Here is a 12266-nt window from a genome sequence, read left to right on the forward strand (position 1 = left end):
TAGTAAAACACTAACATCAATTAAGATGCCTAAATTTGCAAAATGACAAAAAAGTGAACACTGAAGCTATTAGTATTCCACTCTATGATCCCTAAAAAACCAGGGAGATTTCCACAAATGTTCACAGTTAAAGAAGCTCCCATTTTGGGATCAGAGCACCTCTTTGAAACATTTGTGCCTTAAATAATTCACATTTATTTGCAAAGTCATGTGTAAACCCTGTTCCTGTTTCTGCAAGGACCAATGCCACCCCCTTATCTCTAGGGCTGAGAATAACATAAGATTTAGTCTGAGGGAAATGCTACCTTAGAGATACAAAGCACAGACAAGACCCATTCTTTCCAAGTCTCATAATGCAGTATTAAACAACAAAAAGCAAGCAAAGTGCATCATAGCATATCATTAACAGTCATCAGACCCTAAGTAAAAACAGCCAAGTACTAGAAAACAAGAATAAAAAACCCAAACCAAGAATCCAAAGCACAGAATGATGCTGCACTGGATGGAAACCAGTATCAACCAGCAATGCTACCAATAAATCCATATCCCTTGGGTTCTTTACCTGTGGCCGCTGCTTGTGCTGTGTCTGGTTTTGGTTTTGAGGTTGTTCCCAGTTTCCCCGGGCTCGGTTAGTGCCCACCGACGTCATCATTTACAGTATATACAAATAACAGTATTTACAAGGTAGAATACTGAAAGATTTAAAAAAATAATACTTTAGATGTTAAATACAAGCAAAATATGTTTTCAAGCTCTCTTTCATCAGCATCTTCACCAAACACTTTCATTTTTTTAAAAGCAACAAACCAAGAAAATTCATCTGTTCTTGAGACATATTTAGCTTGATAAATTCCTTAAGGAACAATGGCTGTTAATCCATTTCTGTAGAACAAGAAATATATAAAGCATGTGTTAAGTGATGGTTTGTTTTTTTTTTTAAAGTCATGGGCACAGTTTGGTTACTAGTCTCCTATACACAAGCTTTGTGAAGTTTTGTTATCTTGATAGCAAGTAAAACAATGTTAATAATCAAAAGCCTTCTACACAGAAATATCTGAAGTCCCTTTGACAGAAGGAAAGATAATCAGCAAAACCTGGAAACAAAAGCCTTCCAGGAAGGGGATTAGTCTATACTCCAAACAAATAAAAACAATTTAAAATACTGTACTCAGTCTACCTATGAAAACAGTCCTACCTCCCTTACAACCAGTTTATGTAAGTTGCATGCAACCTCCATCACTTGGGAAAGGACAAGCTCAAATCTAGCCTTTCTCCCTCAAGTTGTATCTCTCCTCATGCAGTGGGAGCTTCTATAACCTTCAACAAAGCAAGTATTAGCCCCAGCGACTGCTCAGAATCTCAATTCTCTGGATAATTCCAACACACTGTTTTTGCAGCAACTTCTGTTGACCTCCTAGTCCACAGCTCCCAGGCACCAGAAATGCAAATACTCTTTACCACTCACCTTAATATATAGAGAATCCCAAATCTGTCCCATACCAAAAGCACCTAGCACAAAGTTTTATTTGGAAGAAAGGGCTTCTAGGATTATCATTTAATTAAAAAAAAATTTTTTTTTTTTAAAGAAGAGTTGGGATTTTTTTTTTAAGGTTTTATTTATTTGAGAGAGAGAGAAAAAGCACAAGCCAGGGGAGCGGCAGGCAGAGGGAGAGGGAGAAGCAGGCTCTCCGCTGAGCAGGGAGCCCAATGCGGGGCTCGATCCCAGGACCCTGAGATCATGACCCGAGCCCAAGGCAGATGCTTAACCAACTGAGACACACAGGTGCCCCTAGGATTATCATTTTAAACTTGAGACATTATTGCCAGCAATGGAACTTTGTTGTGTCTTTAAAGAGACAGAGAACAGGCAGGGCCTTCCCAAAACCAGAATGGTTTTTGTTATTAACAGTTCTAGCAAGCTAGGATTCTCCTGAACTTAAGTTCCCTCATTCATACTTTGCTTTATAACACAACCTCAGTGGCTGCATTTAGTAAACAAAGAAAATACCCACCATACGATGGAGCGCTCAAAATAAGACGTTACTCTGCACTGTTTTATTCCCTCCCAAAGAGGATAAGTTTATATTTTCTGCTCTACATGTAATTTTTTTCATTAATGAAACTTTATATGGGTAATGCTAGACTGCCCAAAAGACACTGATGAATTTGAGGGAGAGGTAGGTTGGGCTTCTAAAGAAATAGAGAAGGATTATTAGGGAAGTGAATTTCACTGGTTTTTCAGGTCACAAAGAAAGCTAACTTCCCTGAGGATAAATTCTTCACCAAGTTGGATCAATAGGCTGCACAGGTCTTTGTTTTTGATACAGTATTAAGAATTAAGAGTTTTACATTCTCTACCACCAAAATTTTTAAAGAAATCTCAGAGCTAATTCTTTAACCACTACCTCTTCTCCCTACACACATGCACATGTGCACACAAAAGCCTGTAAATATTTCTAGCTAGTACAGGATTATTTGCTACACAGTAGTCCATTTTCCCAGACTGGCATTATAGCCAAGTTTCAGCACTCATAAAAAAACAAGTGTTCTTTAACCAGTACCCCCGGATTCAAATCAAAGAGAAAAATAAAAACTAGATGAAAACTATTATACTTAATAATCGGCTCTAAAATGAATTTCTAATGCGAATAAATGCGCCTGTAACTTACAAATATTGACTGCTTTCTACTTCACTTGTGATTTCAACTTACAAGCATAAGTAATACTACAAATATGAATTGCATGACTAGCAATATGGATGACTACATATACTGTACCAGTGTAAATATATTAAAAAGTCATCTTGAAAGCCACATAATTACTGAGGAAAAATCCTGATCAGTCAGGCTGTTAACTTCCATTTCTTTCTTACAAGTGCTTTGAAATGTGTGACTAAGAAATTTTTACCACCTAGGTAGTAACAACACTGAGCGACAGGTCAAAAGTAAGTGATCTGGGATGGATCACCAGAGGGCACAAAATTAGTAGCCTTTTAGTAGCAAGCAGAGACACATACCTAGAGTTATCACAGTGGAGGGGAGGAATCTTAAGTACTTTTCCTTAGAAAATAAAAATATTTACGGGAAACACATGAGAAGTGCTGGGAGACCAAGGGAACAGTGCAGGAACAAATACTGGTTTCAACACAGGAGTGCCCTTGACCATCTTTTGAAAACCAGCTACTTGAAAAAATAGCCAGAGAAATTTTACGGAAAAAAATAAATAACAAGTATTTATTGAGTATCTACTATTTTAGGAAATACAAAAGCAGTATGACTTGGTTGCTGCCCTCAGGGAGCTTACAATCTAAGTTGAGAAACAATTCAGACACTCTGAAGCTGGACTGAGTAAGTAAGGCTTGGTAAGTAACAGAACAACTAATTCCCCTAGATGCTTTGTAGAAATGACCCCAGTATCCCCTTCTCCATATATTCGAGTCTAATTTTAAAAAAGCGTACTTGCCAGTTAGGACACATTTAGCAAAGAGGGGCTTCAAAAATCAGAAACAAAACAGTACATTTTAAGGTCTTTCATCATTAGTTCCGGGCCAGCAATACTTGCTGTTCACAACGGAAATAATCACTGGCACAGTCTACTCTTTTAAGGACAATGGTGTAGGATCTCAAAGCAGTTTTATCAACCCATACACAACTAACACGTTTTCGTCCTCCAGTAAGGCTGGTTGTCACTGACCCCCATCACCTCCCAGCAAGTCACATCACACATCCCCCAAGCAGGATATGGGCGGTGAAAGGTGGATGGAGAGGACACAAAAAAAAGCATTTCTCCATCTAATACTCAGGGACACTCAAAGGCGAAAACGGTAACAATGACAACAAAAAAGGCCTGTTACTGTGGTGTTTTTCCTTCCACAACATCCTACACCAGAGGTGGCTACATTTCAAGAACGGTGGAGGAGCAGTCTCCTGTTTGTGACATCAGTTTGCAAAGCAATTTAGGGATTGTCCACAAAGTGAAGGGTCGGAAGAAATTCGGAATTCCTGTCCTATTACGAGAAGAGTGAACAAACACCCCAGGGCTCTAGTGACGTCCCTTAGGCGTAATACACCCTACGGGGGTCTCCCCGTCCAGCTTCCCCAGTAACATCACAACTGTCTGGGGTACCCGAAACTACAGCATGGACAACAGCAAGCCAACGACAGCAGCCACGAATACATTCCCAAAGCCGGGGCGCTGAGAGAGAAGGAAGGGCAGCCAGAGGAGCTGACAAAGAGGCTGGAAACGGAGAGGGGACGCAAGCCCACGCGTGGAGGATGGGAGGCTCACCCCGCGCCGCGCCACCTCGGGAGCTCCCGGGGCCAATCGCCTCCTCACCTCCCACCCGGAACAAATTAATCCTCCGCACTCCAAACTGAGGGCCACATGGGGGAGTTTGGGGCAGCTCCACCCCACCGCCCTCCCCCCGCCCGCCACCCCGAAACCAGGCCGGATCTGGACCCGAAGAGGCCCGCAGCGGGCCGGGAAGGGAGGAGGCCGCCTCGTCGTATTCACAGGCAGCGGCCAGGGCACAGCGGGCCCTACCTCAGGCGGGGCCCAGGCCGCGCTCGCTCGCGCTCTTCCTCGCTCTCCCTGCTCAGGCTCTAGCCGCATGGCCCCCCCCTCCGGCTGCCCAAGCCCCGCCCCGGCCACGCTCCCAAATCGAGGCCCCGGCTCCGGCGCGGCCCACTAGGCCGCAAATCCAACCATAAACAAAACCCCCGGCGGCCGACTCGAGGGGGGGCGCCGGGCTCGCACGACCGGGAGGGGTGTCCAGTGGGGGGAACGCACGGGGCGGGGGGCCTACGGGGGGGGGGCCCGGCGGGGTAGGGGAGAAGGGAGGGAGGGGAAAGGGAGACCGCGGATTTAAAGGGGCCGCGGACAATACCCGGCCCCGCCGCGCTGCCGCTGCCGCCGCCGCCGCCGCCAACGCCGCTGCGCTCCCAACTTTACCTCAGTCTCCTCCACACTGACACCCCGGGCCGCGCCGCCCCTGTCACGTGACGTGAGGTTCCCTCCTCCCCACCCCCTCCCTCCTTTCCTCTCTCGCGCTCGCTCTCGCGCCTTCCCCCCCCCACTTGCCTGCCTGCGTCCCCCGGCACGTGACGCGAAAAGGGACGCGCACGCAAGCGTGCGCGCACCACTCCGCCACGAGCCGCGGCGCTGCGGCTCCGCGCGTCCGCCCCGCCTCCGCCGCGTGACGCACGGGCGGCCTCCGCTTCCTGTTCCTGCGTCGTTCGGCGCGCGCAGCCCGCGGGGCCGGTGCGGGCCTGGGTCACGTGCTGGGGGTAGCGGGAAAGCGACGTTCTTCTTTCCTGGGTTCCCATCCGCCATGTTTTCAGGCCGGGTCAGCCTTGGTCTCTCCTCGTGAGGAAATGGCCGGGGGGTTTCGGGGACCCCAGGCGCCGGTGCCTCGGCGGAGCCCGGGCTGACGAGGCAGGGCGGCGGGGTGACCCGCAGCAGTTGTGCGCGGGGTGGGGAGGCCATGGCGTCCGGCAGTAACTGGTTGTCCGGGGTGAATGTCGTGCTGGTGATGGCCTACGGGAGCCTGGTGAGGAGATCCCCCACCCCCTCGTGCCGTCGCGTCTGACCCGGTAGAGGCCCTTGTCGCGGGCACGCCCCCGTCCTCAGCCTCCACCACTCACCTGCGCCTCTTCTGGGCCTGGACCCCTACCTGCCCCAGGAGCCCCTGGGGAGCGAAGCCGCCGCCTCGGCCGCCCCGGCCTGCCCACCCCGGCCCGTCCCCGCGGCCCGCGCGGGCCCTGCTCTGCCCCAGGCTGGACCCCGAAGCACCCCTGAGAGCCACATCTGGGCGTTTCAAACGGAGGCGTGCCCTTTTTTTTTAAACTGTCTTTTCTATTAAAGATTCCTTCCTTCTCTCGTGTCTTTTGGACAGGTGTTTGTGCTGCTCTTTATTTTTGTGAAGAGGCAAATCATGCGCTTTGCAATGAAATCCCGAAGGGGACCTCATGTCCCTGTGGGACACAATGCCCCCAAGGTAGGTCTTCACGGCACGCGGTGGGCCTGCTGCTCCCGCTCCGGCCGGGCCCCCAGGAGACGCCTGTCGCCTCGAGCGTGACTTTAATGCGCACGTGTCCTCGTCCCGGCCCGTGCGCTCGGCCCAGCGGAGGGAGCGGCCGGGGGCGCTCGGGGCCGCGGGTCCCGCTCTGCGGCGGCGCGGCGGGCGCTTTGCCCGCCAGCTTCAGGTTTTGCGTGTGCGGAGTGAAGGACTTGGATTAGAATGGGCCGCTCTGGGGTAGGCGCTCCCAGGTCAGCGTGGTGTTTTGTGTTTAGGTTTTACTTTAGGAGGGGGCTAGGGGGTTCCTCAGCCCCAGGGCGGTGCGAAGGGCTGCCTTTGCGGAACCTTAGATGGACGCGGGCCTCAGAAAGCGTTTAGTTGCCCCCTTCGTGTGACGAACTGAGACCTAAGAGAAGGCAGGCGCTTGCTCCGGGCCACAGCCCGGGAATACCCGAGTGGGCTTGTCCGAGCTTTCTCCTCAGGTAACTGTCTTCTTTTCTTGGCTTTTAAGTATCTACCCTGCGCCCGCTCGCTCTCGCTCTCTCTCCAATAAATAAATAAAATCTTAAAAAATTTTTTTATCTCCCAATTCTGTACCTGCGGGAGTCCCGCGGGTGTGTATCTAGCTGCCGTGGCGGCGTTTCCGCCGTGTCTGACAGGCGTCTGAGACGAGCCGTCTAAACCACAAGTCTCGGGCCCCCCGGCTCCACCCTCTCGTGTGGCTGTCGGTGATCCCAGGGTCTAGCTGGGATCCAGCTACAGGGCTTGGATTTCCAACGTTTAAGGTGCGGTTACGTGCCCTGGAATGACCTTCCTCCAGTCTTCTCTTGGCTATAGCTGATTTGCTCTTTAGAGCTTAGCTCAGATGTTATTCTTCCCCGAAGAAGAATGTTTATTATCTATTTTAAAGTAGGTGCTCTTTTTTATTTTCTCATAGTGTCCTGGTATTTTTCTAGATACCGTTTTACTACAAATTTTCTTTTACGTCTGTCGATTTGTTTAATACGCAGTTTCCACTAGACTGTAAGCTTCAAGAATGCAGGCTCTGCGCCAGTTCCGTTTACCACAGTAAAGCCAGGGCCTACATGTAGTAGGTACCCACTAATCTGCTACTGAGGGACAAACAGGCTAGTGGGAGAATTAGAGTACTACACGGTTCTCTCGACTCCTAGATCCCTGTTCTGTCATCAACCAGTGCTGTTAATCCTCCTCCTTTTTTGTTCTTTGCTGAGGTAGTTCATGGAAAACCTTAAGGAAGGTGTTGGGGCCTAAAACCTCAACAGAGCTTCTTCCACATTCCCTCAGTTCTCCAAATGCCACCTGCTCTCCGTAAGAGGGATATAGGGTTGGCTTCCAGCTCATCATGATCCAATCAAAACTTTGATTATTTAGGAGCTCTCTGGACTAGATGAGATAAGATTCCTTCTGCTTTAAAAAGTTCTCTCATCTAAATTCTCATTTATTGCTGCTGGAAGTGCAAATGAGTAAAACTGCTTTGGCAAATAATTGGGCATTATCTAGTAAGATTGCACATGTACCTAATCCATAGTGCAGCAGTTCCACTCTTAGCATAAAGAAATTAGTTTTTGCTGTTTTTGTACCAGAAGACGTGTATAAGGGTGTTCATTTCAGTGATTGTGATATTTCAAGAAGAAACTGTTGGTCCAGATGTCTACTTGAGAATATATAATGATATACTTGTATTCTGGAATACTATAAGGATTAAAAATAAGCTAAGCAACACAAATGAAACACTAAAGCATTTTTGAATGAAAAAGTCACAAACTTGAGTGAATTTCAAAAACATGCTGAGTGAAAAAAACCAGAAAGCCATTCATAAAAAAGTATCTACCATTTTGTTCCATTCCATTTTTATGAAATTCTACAACAGGCAGAACTATATCAATAGAAAGTACATAATTGTTGCCTGGAGCAGGGAGGGAGAGGTTGACTGCAAAGGGATATGAAGAATATTTTGGGGTGATGGAAATGTTCTGTGTCTTGGTTGTAATGGTGGTTGAGTGGGTGTATTCATTTGTCAGAACTCATCAATCCACACAAATTGGATGCATTTTATCACATATAAGTTCAACCTATTGTAATATATTTAAATTTTCTTTTTTTAAGATTTTTTATTTATTTGACAGAGCGAGCACACAAGCGGGGGAGCAGCAGAGGGAGCGAGAGAAGCAAGCTCTCCGCTGAGCAGGGATCCTGACGTAGATCTCTATCCCAGGACCTTGGGATCATGACCTGAGCTGAAGGCAGATGCTTAACCGACTGAGCCACCCAGTCGTCCCAAGTATTTAATATTTTAAAAGACAAGTTGCAAAGGAATTTAAAACATACTTTTCCATTTGTGTAAAGTTCAAAACCAGGCAAAGCTAAACATCTTGTTTAGATTGATAATGTGATAAAACAGTGAAGAAAAACAAGATTGTTGAACAAATTAAGATTGGGGTTTGCATTCAATCAGAGATAGGCACACAAGGCTTCACGGTCATTGGTAACGTTCTAGTTCATAAACAGGATAGTGGATATAGATGTTCATCTTAACGATTTTTATAATTACTTAAAATGTATGTAACACGGATTCCATATATGATATATTTCACAGTGGACGTTTCTAAAGAGTACCAAGAAGTGGCACCTGGTGGGCTCAGTCAGTTAAGCCTCTAACTCTTCATCTCAGCTCAGGTCTTAATCTCAGGGTCCTGAGTTCAGGCCTCACTTTGGGCCCCACATTGGCCTCCACGCTGGGTATAGAGCCTACTTATAAATAAAAAGTTACAAGAAGAAAATCTGGGGCTCTGGCAACCCTCTTAAGTAAGAGAGATGAACTTGGAACTGTTAACAGTGGTCACTTCTGGATAAGTGAGGGGTGGCTTTAGTACCCTTTTTGAATTTTACACCACAGATGTGAATTACCTACTTAAAAGATTTAACGTACTCTAGAAGAAAGCTTTTAGAAGTTCTGTGGTCTACCAGGTAGGGTAGTCTCCAAGCTATTATAAATCATATACAGGCCTCTTTACAGATTTTTAGAGTATGACTTCTGGTTGCTGTCCATTTTTTCTCTCTCTGGAAGTTCTTTATAACACCTAACAGATTTCAAACCCAGTTGAGTCAAATAATGTTGATGCTGTGGAACTTGAAGAAATTCTGGCGGGTTAAAAGATCTAGCTTAGAGATGTACAGTTTAGAGAAGTTTTTAGAGAACCTAATCCCATCCTTAAATTTTTTAGTCTTACCTGGCAATTTTATCAACCATACGAGCATTTTTTCTGCTGCTTTTGTCTTGGTTGTTTGCTTGATGTGCCCCATTTCCAGGTTGATAGAAAGCAAAGTATATAAAATAATAAAAAATAATTAAAAAATAATTTAAAAATTTAAAAAAAAAGCAGAGCATAGGATTAGTGATTGCATATTCTTTTCTCTGTGTGAACAGGACTTAAAAGAGGAGATTGATATCCGGCTATCCAGGGTTCAAGATATCAAGTATGAACCTCAGCTCCTTGCAGATGGTGATGCAAGACTGCTACAGCTAGAAACCCAGGGAAATCAGAGTACGTGGCATGCTCTTGGAGGATACTTTAGTGAGGAATCCCACAAGTTCAGAATTCCTTTGCTCTCCGAGCTGTTAGCATAGCTGCTGGCAAAACCTACACCTGTGCTTCCTCTGTTGCTGGGTATATGTCAGATGCGGGGAGGCAGTTTATTAGCTTGCTGAAGTTTGGAAAATCTGAGCGTTATGTCTACGACCAGTCTCTTTTTCAACAGATTGCTACAACTATCTATACAGGATGAAAGCTCTGGATGCCATCCGTGCCTCTGGTAAGGGCTACTTGACAGGATATTCAGGATCCTGAAAGCTCACCTGGGGAAGAGGGAGGAACCCACTTTATATATATTAGAATTTGTCCTTTCTGTACGTCTCTGGCTAGGAGGAATTACCTAGAGTTTTGAGAGTACTAGGTTATTTTCCCTAAGGAAACGATGGAGGCACATTATTTCTTCTTCAGTGAGTGGATTTGTTCTTTAGACCTTTAGTTTCATTAACTGGATGGTGGTGATTTGCTTGTTTTTCCATAAAAGACAGGTGACATCTGCTTTTTCAGTAAGACCAAGATAAATGGTTCTTGAATTTTTTCTGTTCTATGACCATTGTCAGATATGCTTCATCTCTGCTAAAACATGGTTTATATTTCAGAGCCAGGATAAGTACGTAGGAGTGTAAATTGGACAGAGACACTATTGTTTACCATTGGTGTAGCTTATAGCTATGTTGCCACCACCAAATGACCACTCAGACACAGCTCTATATCTGTGGTCTTCTTCATCTGTTAGAATTTCCCCCAGATTCATTCGTTGGACCCATTTCTAAATTTGGAAGATAAACTAGAAATACTGGTAAATAGGAGAAGTGTTAACACTGTTATCTGTTATCTCCACAGAGATACCATTTCATGCTGAAGGCAGGCATCCCCGTTCCTTAATGGGCAAGAATTTCCGCTCTTACTTGCTAGATCTTCGGAACACTAGTACTCCTTTTAAGGGTGTGCGCAAGGCCCTCATTGATACCTTGTTGGATGGCTATGAGACAGCCCGCTATGGGACGGGGGTAAGCTGGATGGCCACTTTTTCCTTCCGGGAACTAAAGGGATACCCCAGCCTGAGGGACTCTCACCCTTCCTCTTTCCTCAGGTCTTTGGCCAGAGTGAGTACCTGCGCTACCAGGAGGCCCTGAGTGAGCTGGCCACTGTGTAAGTTTGAAGGGGAGTATGTTGGAGGGGCTGGTTGGAGAGTACGGTAGTGCTGGCCCACCCCCCCCAGCAAGATGCCCTTCATAAGCAGCATTAACAAAATCACGGTGGCGAGTTGTCCCGTCCTGCCGTCCCTCACACCTGAAAGCATGTGCTGCTTCACAAGCTTGCAGAGGGAGACGTCTCCTACTTCTGTGCCCCCTCTTTTTTCTTTTTTTTTATGTCCAGGTGAGTAAAATGTCAGAAGTGGCGTAACATTTATATCAAAGGGAATGAAGTTTTTCAGTATAAAGATTTCCTTCTCTTCCAAGGTTTCGGTGTCCTCCTTGTATGTCTTGGTTTGATAAAAGTAACAATTAAGTGCCATCCATTTTTATTAGCATTTATAGCATTAGGAACTCCACATGAGACTAAGGGCCTCACTGTAGTATTAGCTGTTGAGTGTCTGTGTTACTGGAATCCCGACTTTTGTCTGGCGTTGTTTTAAACGTGCACTATTAACATAGCTTCGTGGTGGTGTTTAAGCAAATGTTGAAAGGGTGGACAGGGGGAGCACAAGTAGAATAAAAAGTTAGTTACTGGCCTTGAAAAGAACCGCCTCTGTTTTCTGCTGTGTTGAATATGGCTCTTTCTCAAAAGATAAGGGGTATGTCTGTCCTCTCTTATCTATGTCCTTAAAAATAAACTACTTTGTTCCAGAAACAAAAGGTCCAGTAAAAACGGCTTGGAATAGGAGTGAAAGTGAACAGGGGAGAGGATGAGAAGGGTGCTTAGTCTGGAAGTCACTTAGGGAGCCTGTTCAAAGTACAGTTTCTTTGAAAGACAAATACCTTCTGGTTCTACTCATCTGGGGTCCCAGAGTCATCAAATTCAGAAAGGAGATGGTGGGTGCCAGGGGCTGGAGGGTTAGGGTTTAATGGGGACAGAGCTTCAGTTTTGCAGCATGAAAAGAGCTCTGGAGATGGTGGGAATGTGAATGTACTTAACAGTGCTGGACTGTAAACATTTAAAAATGGCTGAGATGGTAAATCTTGTGTGTATCCCCCCACAATTTTGTTAAACATTCAGTCCTTGGGAGGCACCTAGATCGCTCAGTCAGGCTCAGTCAGCATCCGACTCTTGTTTTCGGCTTGGGTCATGATCTCAGGGTCATGAGATCGAGCCCCACGTTGGGCTCTGTGCTCAGCGGGGAGTGTGCTTGAGATTCTCTCCATCTTCCTCTGCCCTTCACCCATGTGTGTGCACGCTCTCTCGTTCTCTTTCTCTAAAATAAATCTTTTTTATTTTTTTTTTTAAGATTTTGCTTAATTTGAGAGTGTGAGAGAGAGAAAGAGAGAGAGGGTACGTGCGCACAAGCAGGAGGGAGGGATACAGGGAGAGGGCGAAGCAGGCTCCCACTGAGCACGGAGCCTGATGAGGGGTTCAAACCCGGGACCCTGGGATCATGACCTGAGCTGAAGGCAGACGCTCAACTGACTGAGCCACCC

At 46.3% G+C, this 12266-nt stretch overlaps 2 protein-coding genes across 12 annotated transcripts in view; one reads left to right on the forward strand and one right to left on the reverse strand.

Annotated features, from left to right (window-relative positions):
• UBAP2L (ubiquitin associated protein 2 like) overlaps nucleotides 1-5044 on the reverse strand; it is a 40360-nt gene extending 35316 nt beyond the window's left edge. For 6 of the 11 annotated variants that reach the window (XM_032398611.1, XM_032398607.1, XM_032398610.1 and 3 more), the window contains exons 1-2: nucleotides 4951-5014; nucleotides 563-692 (exon numbers count right to left, since the gene is read on the reverse strand). In XM_032398611.1, coding sequence (XP_032254502.1) covers nucleotides 563-652 — 90 coding nt within the window. In that variant the 5' untranslated portion in view covers nucleotides 653-692; nucleotides 4951-5014. Of the gene's footprint in view, nucleotides 1-562; nucleotides 693-4950 lie in introns of all 11 variants that reach the window. The other 5 variants (XM_032398612.1, XM_032398613.1, XM_032398609.1 and 2 more) reach the window with 1 other exon arrangement.
• Nucleotides 5045-5217: 173 nt separating this feature from the next.
• CUNH1orf43 (chromosome unknown C1orf43 homolog) lies at nucleotides 5218-11956 on the forward strand. The gene is made up of 6 exons (XM_032398706.1): nucleotides 5218-5548; nucleotides 5894-5995; nucleotides 9465-9582; nucleotides 9797-9850; nucleotides 10471-10637; nucleotides 10721-11956. The coding sequence occupies exons 1-6, from the start codon at nucleotides 5483-5485 to the stop codon at nucleotides 10781-10783; spliced, it is 570 nt and encodes a 189-aa protein (XP_032254597.1). The 5' UTR covers nucleotides 5218-5482; the 3' UTR covers nucleotides 10784-11956.
• Nucleotides 11957-12266: the final 310 nt, after the last annotated feature.

Source organism: Phoca vitulina, unplaced genomic scaffold, assembly GCF_004348235.1.
Source record: "Phoca vitulina isolate PV1807 unplaced genomic scaffold, GSC_HSeal_1.0 scaffold118, whole genome shotgun sequence".
NCBI classification, from domain to species: Eukaryota; Metazoa; Chordata; class Mammalia; order Carnivora; family Phocidae; genus Phoca; species Phoca vitulina.

Bases quoted from the DNA above. Each gene is read 5' to 3' on its own strand.
- CUNH1orf43 (XM_032398706.1), top strand. From the start codon at position 5,483: ATGGCGTCCGGCAGTAACTGGTTGTCCGGGGTGAATGTCGTGCTGGTG. The intron at 5,549-5,893 runs GTGAGGAGATCC...TCTTTTGGACAG, and splicing joins TGATGGCCTACGGGAGCCTG to GTGTTTGTGCTGCTCTTTAT. The intron at 9,851-10,470 runs GTAAGGGCTACT...TTATCTCCACAG, and splicing joins GGATGCCATCCGTGCCTCTG to AGATACCATTTCATGCTGAA.